Below are 17,967 nucleotides of genomic sequence, written 5' to 3'. Positions count from 1 at the left end.
GTAGTGGCTCCAGCTACCACTGGTCCCCAAGCGAGGCAAACCCTGCATCTCCTGTGCCCACAGTGGACACGAAACCCCTAAGCTCTCTGCACCTGCAGAAAGGCAGGCGTACCAGAGGTGGGTTGGTCCCGGTTCGTCGCGGATCGGGCAAACCGCTAGTAGTGGCGGCGTGAAGCTCCGCCCACCCACCTGGATGCTTCTGTGCATGTGTAAAAGTATCGCATGTGCAAGGAAGCATGCCTGAACCAGTAGTAAAAAAATTGGCAACCCACCAGTGAGGTGTACCAGTTGCATAAGGTTTCTTACCATCTACCACCCATCCCTCCTTCTCTCCTTATTCACTCAACTCATGCACACTCTGGAGATTGGAGGGTTTTTGTTGGTTTCTACTTTTTTCAAAAAATAAAAAATAAACCATCTTCTCTCAGTGAATCTCTAGTAACCTCTCATTGAATCCCAGGATTCCATGAAACCTGAGTTGAGAAACCCTGGGCCAGAATCTTCCAAGGAAGCAAAAATCCAATGCCTTTATGCCAAGGGTTGAATGCCCATTGAATCTGTTGGTGTGTAAAAGGAGTATAACAAGCCTCAAACTGCTGCATTTTCTTTTGGGTATGCTTTATTTCTTTTTAAAAAAAATGAATTTACTTTTGAGTTGTTGGTTAGGATTGCTGACAGTCCAAAGAATCTGCCTTGTTTTCAACCCCCAAACATTGAATTCTTAAGGCTCTCAGGAGAATAAACTATAGCTCTACATCTTAGCAGAGTCCACTAACAAGACAGCTGCACACTTCCTTCTCTACAAGGGTCTTCCAATGACAAGGGACTGCCATTGAAATTTAATTAGAAGACAGCACAAAATAAAGAAGTTATCCCTTTTCTTTATTAACAAACTGTTCTGATCATTAACTATCCACATTGATTGGTTTTGGAGTATTGCTATCTACCCATACTAGTTCTACATAGTGCTCACCTGTATTAAATAATTTTTAACAATTCAATATATCTTTTCAAAGAGTACAATTATGTACCACCTTAGTGAAGAAAGCTCATCACAAACACATAGAAGTCATTATGAAGATATTAAACAGGAAAAAGTCAAATGTAACTTACCAGGTCCATTTAAGTACTGTGTGAGTGAACAGTGCAAACGCACAATTATAGGCTCTGTGCGGATTACATCCCAGGCCACTGCAATCTCTTCCTGCATGAGGAGCACAACAGGACTTTAGCCATTATCAGGAAATTTACATTGGACATTTTTTTTTAAATTTCACAGCTGGCGAAGGAATTGAAGATGCTCACCTAAGTTCTTTTCTAAACTGATTGACCAAGACAAATGTTGTATCAGCTGCTATCTAATGTACAAAAGGTCAGGAGTAGACCTAAAATGGGACTTGAACAGGAACTAGCTCTATAAGTGGAAATAAATGCCAAATTTGCATAGTTGTAACCATATATATGTATGTATGTATGTATACACATACATACATACATACATATACATATATATATATACATACATACATATACATACACACACACACATACACATACACACACACAAACAGACATACACATTGTGTGTGTGTGTGTGTGTGTATATATATATATATATATATATCTGGAAGATTTGGTTCTCTTAGCTTTCAGAAATGAAACCAAACTCAACAACTTATCTTTTACACTTGGAAGAGATAATCTTTAGAGATATTCATTGGTATATACATCATTTGCATGTAATAGGTTCCAAGTTCCTTTATTTAATGTATCCCCAAATTGGGCTGAAAAAAAACCAAGCTTGCGACAATATAAATCACTATAAATTGGGAGCATGCAACTTTTCTGAACCAGTAGTATCTTAATACTTAGGAGGTAATACAAGGGTTTGCAAAAGGGTTGTGCATTGGCCCCTTTTGCTCCCCCCGGAGGCTTCAGGACGCTTCCCTGAAGCCTCCGGAGGGAGAAAAATGGCCCTACAGTATATACTTTCCACCTAGCTATGTTGAGAGTACAGGATTCTACCTCAGATCTTTTAGTCATCACCTTCAGAGGTGGAACTGAGGGCTACAAAATATGGGCTCAGGGGCTGCACTAGAGATTGGCCACCTATGGTGTAAACAGCTGAGGAGATGAGTAGTCAATTTAGAAAATGCAACTTCCATCAGGAATGTGTGAATCAGTAAAAATCCAATCTGTTTTGCAGTCCATGTTTTAATTTGCATAAAGAGCTTTTGTACAAAATTTTTCCTCATATAGCATTTTTAAAATCAATTCCCTACTATATCTTCTTAATGAGGATAAGTAGGTTTTCTTCACAAGAACATAACTACCGTGTTTCTCCAAAGAGACAACCCACCTTGATAAGAAGCCCTATCACGTTTTTGAGCGCATGTGATCAAATTAAGCCCCACTCACAAAATTAGCCCTAATTAAGACCCTGCCCTCCCCGGAGTGCAGGGGCTGGGGAAAGGTACACAGGTAAAAAATAAGCTAGGGTGGGGATGGGGTGGTGGAGCTGCCCTACTTACTAGGCCTCACACCAGTGGTGGGTTTCAAAATTTTTTGGAAGCTCTTCTGTAGGTGTGGCCTGCTTTCCGGGTCCACTGGTGGAACCTCTTCTAACCATTTCAGTAGATTTGATGAACCGGTTCTACCGAACTGGTGCGAACCTGTAGGAACCCACCTCTGCCTTACACACCCCAAAACCTACCTTGTCTTCTTCTGCAGCCACTTGCCACCACTTGGATGCATTGCCCCAGCCTCTATTTTAGAACCCTCCAAAAAGAAAGCCTAGCTGGTGTTTTTTTTTGGGGGGGGGGGGAAGAAAATAAGACCCAGCCTTTTTTTTGGAGAAACACTGTATCATGTTTTTGTATAGAACTTTCAGAAACCTTCATGTTTTCTTTTTCAGACACAACTGGGAAAATGTTTTTATCCAATGCAATTCGTTCATTGTAATTCAAGGTGTAGCACATCTTAGTTTAGACATATCTCACAAATGTGATTCCAAAGAAATCTAGGCCATATTGTTTTTATAGGCATTTATCTTTGGAAACCATTCTGCAGATATTTCCACTGAAAACAAAAAAACACATCCCCCCCACCATGCAAGAAAAAAATATATGGATTTAAAAAAAGTGGTAACTGCCTGTGAACAATTGACTTTATATCCTGCTGAAAGACAGAGACAGCTGCTTTTCAAACTTCATTATACAACCTTGTTATTAAATTACTTACATCAAGAAAGCTAACATCAATATGCAGATCAATATCTACATCATCAATGGCTCCATATTCCCTGAAAGGAAAGAACATTACATTATATCTAAGTCTGGTATTTTTGATCATGCTTCCCAAGCTAACTGGCTATCGGAAAAGCAGTTTAAGCAGAAAATCTATGTTTTTACAGTGAAAGGGGTTTGATTTGCCAATGGATTAGGATAAATAATTCTTTAGTGATAGAGTAAATGTTCTGTAGGCTGCAGATCCACTATTCATAGTTCAGGAAAACCTTGAAGAGTGCATGCTAGTTAAAATAGACAGGATTTGACTGGATGAACAAATAGTCAACACTAAAGATGAATGAGCTAATATAATAGCATCTCTTCCAATAAAGAACCTTTTAAAAAATTATAGCCAATGAATAGTATTTGGAAATGTGATTTCACTGAAATCAATATTTGCTTAATAATAAAACAATAAAAGGGAATATTTGTAGCCCAGGGTTGAACTGTAGAGTCCTTGATGCTTTGTGAGCTTAGTTGTTTTCTTGCAGACATTTCATTCCTAAAGTAGGTAACGTTATCAGTGCACTGGTGATGTTATTTAGTTTGGTAATGAAAGGTTAAAGTATCAAGCAAACATGATTATTTTTTCAAGCTCATCCATTATAAGCATTGTTAAAGCTCATCTGAAGAATCAACACTGTATTCCCACAGACTTTTCATATATAAGAAAACTATACTTCAGAATTTAAAAGGAATCTAAGAGAAAAAAAGAATTAAAAATGTTTTGGTTCTAATGCAGGCTTCATGATAGCAAGAATTTATCTTCTAGAACAGGAGTGTCAAACTCCCAGCCTGCGGACTAGATGCATCACCCATGCCCACACCTGATTTAGCAAATTGGGGGAAACTCCCGATATATCACATGACGCCTTGACAATGTGAGTATGACAGCCCTGTTTTAGAATGAATCTGGTTGGAACCAAGAGTTTTGTTATTCCTTCAAAAGAAAGAAAGATTAGGTTTTCTAACTTCCCTGACAACAATTTTACCTAGCATATTCTAGAATAAAGGGATTCTCCCATGGACGCTGTCCAGTATTCGACAGTTGGTATAATACCTATCTTTTATATTTAAGAAAAAGCTCAGTCTCTGGATAAAAATCCATATAACAGTAATTAGGCAGCAAACCTCTTAAATTGCTAAATTCAATTAGAATAACAATGTGCAGCAAATACATTCTTTTTTCATCTACATATTATGAAAGACACTGCTTTTGAAATTTCATTTCAAGAAGGAAGGAACTTTGGTAAAAAAAATTCATGGGTGGTCTTCTTGCACTTATTCTAGTTTCAAGGCATGTGTGTGTGTGTGTGTGTGTTTGTGTGTGTGTGTGTGTGAAAGAGAGGGGGAGGGAGGGAGAGAGAGAGAGAGAGAGATTAAGTGTCCAATTGATCTTTTTGTAATCATCCCTCTGGCAAGCTGCAGCCTTCCTGGCTTCCTTATGTTCACCCACAGCCAAGAGAAGACACCATAAGCAGACTCCTCCAAGGTGTGTGTGTGTGTGTGTGTGTGTGTGTGTGTGTGTGTGTGTGTGTTATGATGTGTTGATAGATAGGGAATATTCAGAAAATAACACCAGCAGCAGTTGCCTCTGCTATCATTTCTAAAAAGAAAAAGAAAAAAAGCTCAAACCTCCCCCAAAATAAGGTAGGAAAACAAACATTTCCATAAAATTTTAAAAAGTTGCAGGGCAGTTTTTGGCACAGTGTTCAGTTTTTGAATTTTCTTAGTGTGTTATAGGAATTTCCAAATCATACCAATCAAAAAAATGGATCGCCTATCCCCAAATATCCTCCCCAGTTACAAAATATTCATGAACCAAAACTGGTTAAGCGGAGAACATACACTGTCATACCGTCCCCAGATTTTCCTTATTACCCCAGATTACTTTGGTTTTCTAAACATACTTCCAATCAACCACTGACAGTCAAAGAAGACTTGTATAGCTCATGTAGTGTCCAGAGTAATTCTTGTAAATAGAGGTAGTCCTCGATTTAGGACCACAATTGATCCCAAAAGTTATGTTGCCAAATGAAACATTTGTTGTGAGTTTTGCCCATTTTACGACTTTTCTTGCCAAAATTAAGTGACTTACTCCAATTGTTAAGTTAGTAACACAACTGTTAAGTGAACCTGGCTTCCCCATTGATTTTGCTCATCAGAAGATTCATATGACATTGCAACCATCATAAATACGAAACAGTTGCCAAGCTTGTCAATTTTGATCACATCCAATGGGGATGCTACAACAAATGTTAAGTGTGAAAAATGGCCATAAGTCACTTTTTTTCAGTGCCGTTGAAACTTTGAACGGTCACTAAATGAACTGTTGTAAGTCAAGAACTATCTGTACAGATGTTGTTAGAAGCTGGCCTTTTGTTTGGCAACATTTCAGCTTCTCATTCATTTCTTGCAATAATACAAGAAGCCCAGTAGTGCAGAGAGTCTGAGAAGCCACAAGAAAAAGCAGCTCCTTGTCTAAATATAAACATCTTTATGTTACAGGGCTATGTCATGGCAGCTTGAAAAAGCACTGCATGCTATTGATTGATGAGTTGGAATGGAAAGTGGGAACGAGGCCTCCTATGAAGGTGACCCTGGTTTAATTTACAGTGATGTCCCAGTTGCCAGACTAGGTTATGGAAGTTGGAGCCTAGCCATAAAGCTGAGAATAAAAATCAATCAGTATTCAAGGGAGCTTTTTTTTTTTGACCACCAAGGAAGTTAAAACACACTCAACAGTTTGCACACAAGAGATGGCTTTTTAAAAAAAGAAAAGAAAAGAAAGGGATGCTTCCGCATTTATTTGTTCCAAGCCAGAAGCAACCAGCTTCTTAATGGATTGCGTCTCAAAAGACATTGAAGCAGGTCCTGGAGAAATTAAGCATGGTGGTGTTTGTTTTTTTTTAATAAAAAGTTAAATTTACTTTCATAAGTGCAAACCCAAAGGGAGATTATTATGAAGCTATGTACAGCTTTTCAACCATAGCAGTTATCAGGATATGCAATTAAATGATTATCTTATTCATTTCCTCCTTGGACTTTAATCTCCAACATTCTGTATACTCAATGAATTTCCACTTAATTCAAATAGCATGTAATGAAAATATTTCCCCCCTGTACATATTGTCTAAGGAACTGGAATGTACACTCTCAATTCAATTTGCATATCACTGAGCAAATGAAACAAATGAATGTTAAGGTAACTTTTGGTTCACTTAGGATCTGGATAAATGGAGTGACTGCCAATGAAATAGTCTTAGAAGATTGTGTTCAAAAACTGACAAATCATTCAGATTAAGAGGAAGACAAAGGCCCTAATCTGCAATGATTTATACCGTATATATCTGGAATCCTGATGAGGACTAGTCCATTGTATGGTACACTATAAACCTGATCCATAAAGATTAAGTGCCCTATAAAGCAAGTGGAAGAAGTAGGATGGACATTATTCAGGGGAATTTTGGCAATTACAGTGACCATTTTTCCCCCTGGCGGTGATTTATTTTGGTTGATTCATGCAGAATACAAGTGTGCAATTCAGTTTATGAATAAATGAAGGTACTGAACTATCAAGATTCTGGACCTTCATTCAGACTATACAAGAGAGTTACCAATTGCTGCAATCATGTGAAATAACACTTGGTTAAAGGAAGAAAGCCAGCAATATATAAGTCTACTGACAGTATGCTGAAGATGTTAGGCAGGAACACTGAAGGTGCAATCTTAGCCATGCATATTTCAGAGAAGGGGAAAAAATCATTTTTAAACTTTCTATATTTATGATATTTGAACTGCAGCCTCTAATAGATTCAGGAAATATTACCAGTTTCATGAAATGTCGGTCAGCATCATTTACAGGAACAGAACTTCCCTTTCTATCTAAATATGTTTAGGATTGTGGCTTTAAGACAATCATTTAACTGTGGTTGGTATATTTAGAAATAATGAACTGACTCACCTAAGTTGGCAGTGAAGTTAAAAACATTTGCAGTATAGATAGCCTTAACAATTACAATTTAAAAAGTTTACATCACTCATCACCTAATTCAGCTTTTGCTCTTTAAATTATCTCATCACTCCACTAAATAATCCAAGGCATGTCTCTGAAGAACAGATTTCTCATAGAGGCTTAGAGTCAGCAATTAGGAGTTTTCATAGCTACTTTCAAATAAGTCTCCTATTTTAAAAATGAAGAAATTTTTTTAATGTTCTAAGCAGCAGTGATTATCATTCGCCCGAATGATGAATGGATGTTGCTTACTATTTTATTATATGTTGTTGTCTTAATGTTGTATTCCCCTCTCCCTGGTTTTCTGTGAGCCGCCCTGAGTCCCCTCAGGGAAAAGGGCGGCCTACAAATGCTAATAAAACCTATAAACCTATAAATCTTGTTACTATAATTGCTTCCCATAATGCTTTGATGCACAAACGGTTTGAGGCATTGTGGGACATTTAAATGGATTTTAGAAAAGTTCTGACTTCTGCCCAGAATTTCTTCAGGCCTGCAACCAATTCTGCCTATATTGATTTGACTATTTTCCATTATAATGGCCAAGTAGAAAACATTCTGTTTGAATAGCTGCCTGGTTCAATTCCAGTGTAACTTAAAAGAAAACCAGGGCTTTGAAATGTGTCTCAAGACAGCATTTAGATCACCAAGTTAGAATTTTTGCTATGAAGTAAAGATAATTATATTTCAATTTAATTATAATCACATTTCTTTTTTTATTAATACAAATGGCTGCCCATCTCATAGCTAGATTTATGTTCATTCTTTAATTCTCATCAGCTTCTGATGAAATATTTTCTCTTTTTTGTTAAAATTACACAAAAAATTACTTTTCCTTGCTTACATAGATATTCTTAATATCTAAAGAAAAAAAATGAAAAAAGCATTTAACACCCTGAACTTATTGAAAGGATGAAGTCATTTAATAAAGGAAACCAAAGGACTGAACTCATTAGTCAAAATGATCGTACTTGAATTTATTGTACTTGATTGGGACAATATAGCATATGTAAAGGTAAAGGTTTCCCTCACACTTATGTGCTAGTTGTTCCTGACGCTATGGGGCGGAGTTCATCTCTGTTTTAAAGCCGAAGACCCAGCGCTGTCTGAAGACATCTCCATAATCATGTGGCCAGCATAACTAAATGCCAAAGGCACATGGAACGCTGTTACCTTCCCACCAAAGGGGTTCCCATTTTTCTACTTGCATTTTTATGTGCTTGCGAATTGCTAGGTGTTGTATATAGCATATGTACCAATATTTTAATGATTTAAACTAACCCAAACTGAATCAGGTTTTGAGATTTGGATAGAATTGATTCAGATTTCTGAACCAGAAAAATTTTGGGGATTCTTCTGAATCAAATTGAACAAACCAATTTGGATACCCCTGAATGGATAGATGATTAAATAGAGAAAATAGACAGACCAACCTGAGAGATACTGCATTTGGCCCATAGATTTCTCTTACTGCTGCCAAGTCAGCTTCCAGCTGTGGATGTTTGTGAAGTTCTCCATCATAACTAACCTGCAGAGGAGAGGGGAATAAGAAATATTTTCTTTTAAGGTATCACAAATTGAGTAGCAAAGCTTTCCTTCTCTGATATCTCATTTTCCTTTTCGGTGCCTAGTCCAAACATAAAGTTGCTCCATCTCAGTAAGTTTAGCTGTAAAAAGAGAAGGCAGTCAATTCTGCTGAATGTACCCTTCTCCACTGGGAACTCATTTTGCTAGATGGTGTCTTGGAATTCTGGTCCTAAGTTCTGCCCTGGGAAACCCTACTGGATTCCTTAGTAGATGGAACCAAAAAGTTAATTCTGTTTCCATCAACACTTAGCAGCAAGAATATAAAATAAACATCCTATTACTATTGCTGCTCCTGGCAAAACTCTTATTCAGACTTGTGTGATCTGTCAACATGTCCATTGTGTTTAAAACTATACTATGAAGCAATAGTTTTATCAATAATTAGTGACTGGATTAATTCAACAGAGGATAGATTACTGAATATCGAGGGGCATGACTTGATATACGGCTGGCATGCTTACTTGATATACGACAAGAAGGTGGATAAGACATTCAAACGTCATATATTAAGGAATGCTTTATTGCGTGTCTGGAAAAAATATCAATATAAATTAAATGATAAGATACCTATCAGGGCAATTCCCAGACATGCAATAGAGAACATAAGTATAACACAAAAACATGATGTAACTACATATAGACAGCTTCTTACTGTAGAAAGAGGTGTATTACAGCTAAAACCCTTGAATGTACTAAAAGAGGAGAAGGTAATCCAAACATGGTTTCAGTATGGACAGTTGCAGGCCAGATGGAAAAAAGATCAGAAAGTTGGTATTACGAAAGACGAGGACAATCTACTAAAACAAATCAGGGATCAAAGTCAAATGCACATAAAATGGTTATAAAACATTCTAATAGAAATGGATCCTGAAACAGAATTAGTTAAAGACTGTATGATAAAGTGGGCACAAAATTTTGAATAACCAATAATGTTGGACACTTGGGAAAAGATATGGGTAAGAAATGTAAAATTTACACAAGCCCAAAACCTGAGAGAGAACTTTTATAAGATGTTTTATAGATGGCACTTAGATCCTAAAAAATTGGCTTGCATGTATCCGAATTTGCAACCTAAATGCTGGAGATGTGATTGTGTTGATGCTAATATTACCATATATGGTGGACTTGCAAAAAGGTTAAAGCATTTTGGATAAAAATATGGTGGATTATGCAAAATATTTTTAAAAAGAGGATAAAGTTTACCTCTCAGTTATTCTTGTTAGGTATAATTACTGATTCTACTGTTATAGAGACTACATTGATTTTGAACCTAATAACAGCAGCAAGACCTTTGGTGGCGCAATACAGGAAGAAGGAAGACTTGTCAGCATGGCCATTGTGCTTAATCCTCATGACAAACAAGGGCATCTATTCATCTTCATGTAATAGGTGTAAGCCAAGATAGAATTTAAGTACTCATTGTTTTTTAAAAAAATGCTACATGGAGATGCTATATAAATATTTCAAAAAATATTTTATTTTTTCATTAAAAGGCTAGAGTGGAAAAGATTGGTATCAGAAATATAATACTAATTATATTTACTACTTATTTCATTCAGTACTGAACCTGCCTAACTCTGTTATAAATTGTTGTTCAGCTAGAAAGTACACCACAAGGATTTTTTTACTTTTAATTTGTATTTACTGAATTACTATGTCAGTACTATTACTATCTATGTCAGTAAATTTGTTTATACTTATGAAGAATGTTTGAAGTCACTTTTTTAGCATTTCTTTATTATATTCTCTTTTTCTTTTTTCTGCATTTTTTATTCTTTTTCTATTCTATTTTTGTGTCTAGGTTTATTTATATTCATTAATAAAAAATTCTTAATAAAATATATATTTAAAACATGCTTGCATAATCCACAATAAGCTGTCATACATCAACAGTATCCCAGGCAGTCGTTCATACTCCTAGTTTACGTAATATTACATTTATTTCACAAGTATGCTGTTAGCCGGTGCTAAATTACTATTCATTATTTCATCTTACAGTTGACCTTCAGGAGGTATGATGCAAAGAAAACTTGAATAAGATTTATTTAAATACCAATCTATTGGCATCTGAGTAGGAGACATATATCATACATAAATAATTCCCGGGTTACGAGTATTCCCTTAGTGAATGTTCGAAAGTACATGATAAGCGCCCCCTAGCGTTTACAAACAAGTCCCAAAATTATGAATGTTGTAGCATCACGGCAGTTGTCCACTCTTACAAACAACTGCAGAGGCTCTGCAGCATTCATCTTGCCTATTCACACACACCCTACCAGGTCTTCACAGGCACTCTCCCTGTGGAGACTCATTTACCTTGCAAAGATCTCCTCTCTGTTGCGGTTTCTTTGCCTACTTCACTGCTTCAGGCTTCTGGTGTATTCGTAGAGAACAGAGGCCTAACTTACTGTGAGATCACGCACTTTAGGTTTCTATTCTATGTGAATTGAGGTCTGTGTTAGGAATATAATTCTAATGTTTGGGTTGGCAATATATAAATCATGTAATAATGTTGTGCCTGTTTCTTTAAATCATACTGTAAAATGTGATTGGTTGCTGTTTTCCTCAATCAGCCATAAGAGGGAGCCAGAATGACTGTTAGCTCTCTCTGTTGGTTAGACGCTGGGCTGGGCTGGGCTGATCTGATCTGAGTGCCGTGAGCTATTTTAAGTTTTGCAACTGTTAGCAAACTTTGAGTACTGAACTGATTATATGATACTGGACTATGTTATTTGGATTATCCCTTAACTGAACGACATTGATGACTGACTGTCTTATCCGTGTATGACTTGGACTGTTTGATGGACTCTGATACCTCTATTTCCACGAAAGTAAAAGCCTATTTAAACTGCAGTGTCTCTGTATGCTGGTTTGTGTGTTCTCCAACACAACTCTCACAACACTTCGCTGAATGTAGTCACTCTCCCAATGGGGAGCTTACCTAACCCTCTGGATGTTTGCAAACAGACGGAAGGCTTCAGGCCTTTTCTCTGTTTGCAGTTTCCTTGCCAAAGTCTGCAGGGAGATTATATCCATGTAGGCTTCAGCAGCCCTTTGCAAAAAGCCTTTGTAGTACCAGCGAAGCTTGAGAGGGGCAAATGCATGCCTCCGAAGCTCTGTTCCTACTGGAAAAAGCTTTTTGCAAAGGGCTGCAGAAGCCTACAGAGACGCAATCCTCAAGCATTTTGCCAATGAGAAAGGAGGCCCAGAATGGGGCACACGGCCATCAGGGCATCCTTTTTAGTTGTCAAAGCTGTCAAGAGGTTAGGCAGTGAGGAAGGAGGCACGGATGGCCACGTGTGCCATTCCGGGCCTCTTTCCTGCCCCTAAATTTCTTGAGGAAGGCTTTGGCAGTGAAAAAGGAGGCACGTGCAAACATCCGGGCTTCCTTTCTTTGCTGCCTAACTACTTGAGGAAGGCTTCAGCAATGAAAAAGGAGGGAGCAGGCAAAGAAACAGGGTGGAGGGGAGACAGATCTTCATCAGGTAAGTGACCCAGCTCAGTAGGATGGAGGGAGGGAGAATAAGGTATCTGTGGGTCGGTGTACTGAAGCAGGTGGCTTGTTCTATCACTAGGCCCCCTTCCCCATCCCGAGATACCTCATATGCACTTAACAAGCCATGCATTTGATTAGCGAATGCATGAGCGAAAGGAGGGAGTGATCACATTCAAGGTACGAGATTCACTCCCACAAATTCTCATGTTACAAATGGAATGGGCAGGCTCCATTTCATTCGTAACTTGAGGTCTACCTGTAAATGGTTCTGACTGAAGGCGAAGTTTATCAAATACTGAAGTTGTTATCTAATGGTAAAATTAAGCATTAGCACTGTGCTGGCTGGGGAATTAGCATTAGCATTAGCATTCGCTGGCTGGGGAATTCTGGGAGTTGAAGTCCGGACATCTTCAAGTTGCCAAGGTTGAGAAACACTGCCCTAGATAGAGACCATTTCCTCCCATTTACTCTATAGCAGCATTGATTTTATTAGAATCTGAATGTTTAGCTTTTAGATTTATTTGCAAATTCCTTTAGGCTTTGTTGAAGCAGTAGGTATAATGAAAGATCTATACAGTTGAATGGTAAATTGCAACACTCCAGACTGGAATGGGAACTCTTTGTATGTGTGACAGAGAGAGAGGTGGGGGAGGGAGGGAGGGAGAGGGGGAGCGCTAGCAAGCTTTCTGAAGAATTAAATAGTTGTGAACACCTGACAGCTGTCGACAACCCTGCAGTATCATATTTTACAAAGCAACTCAATTTACTCAAGGCTATGGAACTCAAGAGAATGCATCTGTCCAAGTAAAAGATTTCTCTATAGGTATAGCTTATCTGGTTTTATTCATACTGAATTTTGATTCCCAAGGACACCTACACAGAAGAATATATTATCAGAGTTTAATATATTTTCCTCCCTATTCGTGTTTGAATCATTGTTTTGGTTGAGTGTGTCTAATCTTTATACTTTGGCTCTCCAGGAATTCAAGATAGTATGTCTAACAATCTCCCCATTTCCTTTCTTCCCACCCCCACCCCAAAAAGGAATAATCCTATAGAGAAGACAAGGCAGAGAAAACAATTAGCTCAATGTGTCTATGGAGATTCTCAGTCACCCAGGTATCACCCGGTTCTTTTCCAAAAGGTAACTGGACTATCTTGTGTTTTGTTCTTTGAAAACATTTCACTGAAATATTCTTTCAAGGAAAAAAACCCAAGAAAGTCTAGCTGCCTTTTTGAAAAGCACCATAGTGGAAATTGTCCCAAAGTCATTTAATACAGGGGTCACCAACTTTTCGGACCTCAGGGACCACTAAATTCATAACTTTAAATCCCATGGACCACTAATATGATCTGCCTAATGATCGGCTGGGTGAGCATGGCTAGGTGGTCATGTCACTCACATCGAGGGGTGCCTCGCCAGCCTCTACTTGCCCCTCCCCTTCTCGCCACTCCTTGCCTGCCTTTCTGAACTTCTTAGGGTCCCAATAGGAAGTACCGTATTTTTCAGAATATAAGACACACCGGAGTATAAGACGCACCAAGGTTTTGAAGAGGCAATTTTTTTAAAAAAGTAGGTAGATAGATAGAGGGATAGACAGGAAGAGAAAGAGAGAGAAATACAGTAGGTAGGTAGGGAGAGAGAGAGTAGGTAGGTAGGTAGGTAAGTAGGTAGGTAGGTAGAGGGATAGAGAGAGAGAAATAGAAAGAGAGAGAGAAATACAGTAGATAGGTAGGGAGGGAGAGAGAGTAGGTAGGTAGGTAGGTAGATAAAGGGATAGAGAGAGAGAGAAATAGAGAGAGAGAAAAATGCAATAGGTAGATAGGGAGAAAGAGTGTAGGTAGATAGGTAGGTAGAGGGATAGAGAGAGAGAAAGAGAGAGAGAGAAAAATACAGTAGATAGGTAGGTAGGGAGAGAGACAGAGTTAGGTGGATAAATAAAGGGATAGAGAGAGAGAAAAAAAGAGAGAAATACAATAGGTAGGTAGGGAGAGAGAGAGTGTGTGTAGGTAAGTAGGTAGGAAGAGGGATAGAGAGAGAGAAATAGAAATAGAGAGAAATATAGTAGATAGGTAGATGTTTCTGCTGGCACAGCACTTGATCAATGTAATTCTCATCAATCAGTTAAAGAGCTTTCCAAAAGGAAAATAAAAGTTTTTGCACTCGGCAAACTTTCTAAAAACGGGCCCGTTTTTTTTCTCTCAAAAAAAGGCATGAATAGCCGGGGGGCGGGGCTTGCAGAGTGCTCCTGGAGGGGGGGGGCAAAAATGAGCAAAAAATTGCCTGTTTTTCACGAAAACGGTCCCATTTTTTGTCAAACAAAATGGGATGCATAGCCTTACGGAGTCTTATAGAGTACTGCTGAGGGCTTTGGGGGGGAGCAAAAAACATTTTCCACCTCCTCAGCCCTCAGGAGCTCTCTGAAAGCCTCCACAAGGATATGCATGGCCATTTTGGTGAAGGGGCGGGGCTTTGGGAGGTATTCGATGTATAAGACGCACCCAGATTTTCAGCCTCTTTTTTGAGGAAAAAAGGTGTGTCTTATACTCCGAAAAGTATGGTAGTTGTTCGAGCTAAGCAGCCACCATGAGAAAGAGTTGGCAAAACAGCTCAGTTAAGTTGGATCTGACTAAGAAGGAGGCTCAGTAGAAGCACTTCACTGAGGACTATGAGCATAGTCCTTGAGAGACCACTTGAGAGACCGCCTCCTGCCGATTACCTCCCTCAGACCAATTAGATCGCACAGATTGGGCCTTCTCCGAATTCCATCCGCCAGTCAATGCCGACTGGCGACTACGCGGAGGAGAGCCTTTTCTGTAGCAGCTCTGACCCTGTGGAACGACCTCCCCGTCGAGATTCGCACCCTCACCACCGTACAGACCTTCTGCACAGCCCTCAAGATCTGGCTATCCCGTCAGGCCTGGGGATAAGTTCCTAATTCGCCCCACCCGAGTGTTGAATGTTGAATGCAAGTTGTGTTTTTATTGTCTTATTTTATTCACCTACTGTTTTTGTTTTTGTATTTGCACCCCCCCCCTTTTTTTTTTTTGATTGTAAGCCGCCCTGAGTCCCCTCAGGGAAAAGGGCGGCCTATAAATTCCAATAAAATACTAAAAAATACTAAATACTAAATAGGCTTTCCAAGCTGAGGGAAGACCTGCAGGAGTGCAAGACCAGGTACCGCCGCCTGGAGGTTCAGCAGGCTGAGATGGTCAGCCAGTTCCAGGCCATGATGCAGTCCCACTGGAACAAGTCCCTCCGGCTCTTTACCACCAGCAGCTCTTCCCTCCACACTTTGGCCAAAGGCCCACACCAGGAGGCTGAAGCAGACCCCTAGTCGGAATGTCTCCCCCCGTCCGACCCACACAAAAATGAAGGGGGAGACTCTCTACATCAGCCCAAACGTTCATTACACATATCCATCCCAGGGTCTGTAGTTTGAGGACCCTTGATTTAGTGCATGTTTTAAAAACATGAAAATAATTTTTCTGCGGACCACCACCATTTGTCCACGGACCACCAGTTGGTGACCGCTGATCTAATAGGTTTCTAGGGCTAAAAATGAATCTGAATCTGGCTCTACCCTGTTCTAGTTCCACATCTTATGTACTGTACATCTTATGTACTGTACAACTCTGTACTGCAGTATGTGAATGGAAGAAGAGATTTGTTGCATTCAAAAGATGAAGAAAAATGCATGGTTTCTCATCAAAGCCATGTCAGAATCTTTCTGGAAAATGCTAAAAAGAAACAAATAGAGTCTCTCCCCAATGTGTACGGAGACATACAGAATGGAACAGCAGCAACTTTGAATGATGGATTCCTACCTCTATTTTTAGACAGATCTATAGAGAGGCACAAAAATAATGTTAACACTTTTGAGGGGGGGGGGGTTTCTGGGCAAATGTAGTTTTGCTTTCATTTCCAGAAACATTATCATAATGAAAAGTGAAGTACTCAAAAAGATAAAAGCTATCTCTTTTTTGTGCCTGAAAAAATGGTACTTGAAAGTGATGAGCCATTAAATTGAGACATGATATAGATTTCTGGTTGTGAAGAACAAAGCATTTTTCTCTGTAAAACTCTGTACAGGTGTCTTGCAGGAGAAACAAAACAATCAAAGCTCAAAGCTCTTTTCTTTCTTACCATCTCTGTCTTCTAATCTTTCAACTGATCGCAACCATTCATCTCTGATTATTCAGTTCCATTAACTAAAAGCACAACACTTATTTAGTAAGAAAGATTGATGGATCCATCTATTTCTGCTCCTTATCACTTTTACTTGGCTTTGTTCTTAGATCCATTTCGACATTAATTACAGTTTTTAGAATATGTTTAAATTCATGATTATTTATGTCTATTGGTCAATGCATTTCACAGAAGGCAATAGTATAGAAGTTAAGAATTGGAAATATGGTATGAATATTGTATTATAGGTAAGAACTGGATACGTATATGTATTGATAGTAACTATATAACGAAAAGGAATAATGGATAGGTTATTTGACTGATTACACATACCTAAGTAATGGATTTATAAACTGTTATTGTTGTAAGATCTAAGAACTCTACAGAAATGATTATGCCAGAAATGTGGCACTATGTCCAATGTTTTAACGTTTCCCTAATAAAAATATTAATAACATTTATATATATATATATATATATATATATATATATATATATATATATATATATATATATATATATATATATATATATATATATATATATATATATATATATATATATATATATATATATATATATATATATATATATATATACTTAAAGTCACAACCCCTGGTATGCCCAAGTGTGGGAGGAAGGTCACACTTCCACTCTCTGTCATTAGGCTCGTCACAAGAGTCCATCCAGACAGAAACCCAATATTTTTACTGTTGCCTTTGTTATATTTGTGTTATTATTTGTGCTGATAAATAAATAAAGGAAGACTAGTATAGATCTATTTCAGTATAGATTCGATTCCCAGTAAGGATATGGCTAGCTGATGAGAGCTAAATAGCTTGAAATAGATCTATACTAGTCTTCCTTTATTTATTTATCAGCACAAATAATAACATATATATATATATATATATATATATATATATATATATATATATATATATATATATATATATATATATATATATATATATATATATATATATATATATATATATATATATATATACATACATACATACATACATACATACATACACATACACATATACACATATACACATATACACATATACACACACACACATATACATACACACACACACACATACATACACACACACATAGACACACACACGTACATACATACATGTTGCATTTTCCTGCCTGGAAGGCTCCTAGGTGGACCTGAAAGGCAAAAGGGAAGCAGTATGCTCCCTCCCATATATATTAAAAGAATGATTATAAAAATCCTATTACAGGAATTAATTTGAAAGGTGGGCCTAGAAACTTATTGGGCAGAATTCGGATTGAAAGGGCACAAAAGGTGATAGTGAAATATTGGAAATGCGATCAGGCTTTATTCTGTGAAATGCAGACAGGAATTTTGCAT

The 17,967-nt window shown here is 38.0% G+C and overlaps 1 protein-coding gene across 2 annotated transcripts in view; it reads right to left on the bottom strand.

The window, feature by feature from the left end:
• Positions 1 to 17,967, bottom strand: part of PARP8 (poly(ADP-ribose) polymerase family member 8) — a 204,965-nt gene that overhangs the window by 64,840 nt on the left and 122,158 nt on the right. For both annotated transcript variants that reach the window (XM_087715477.1, XM_087715478.1), the window contains exons 7-9: positions 8,736 to 8,830; positions 3,241 to 3,301; positions 1,114 to 1,204 (exon numbers count right to left, since the gene is read on the bottom strand). In XM_087715477.1, the coding sequence (XP_087571603.1) occupies positions 1,114 to 1,204; positions 3,241 to 3,301; positions 8,736 to 8,830 (247 nt within the window). The remainder of the gene's footprint in view (positions 1 to 1,113; positions 1,205 to 3,240; positions 3,302 to 8,735; positions 8,831 to 17,967) is intronic.

This window comes from Thamnophis sirtalis, unplaced genomic scaffold, assembly GCF_051295495.1.
Source record: "Thamnophis sirtalis isolate CommonGarterSnake01/CBP01778 unplaced genomic scaffold, rThaSir2_p1.2 scaffold_5, whole genome shotgun sequence".
NCBI classification, from domain to species: domain Eukaryota; kingdom Metazoa; phylum Chordata; class Lepidosauria; order Squamata; family Natricidae; genus Thamnophis; species Thamnophis sirtalis.
The sequence above is the reverse complement of the archived record's forward strand: the minus strand, read 5'-3'. Positions and strand labels throughout refer to the sequence as shown.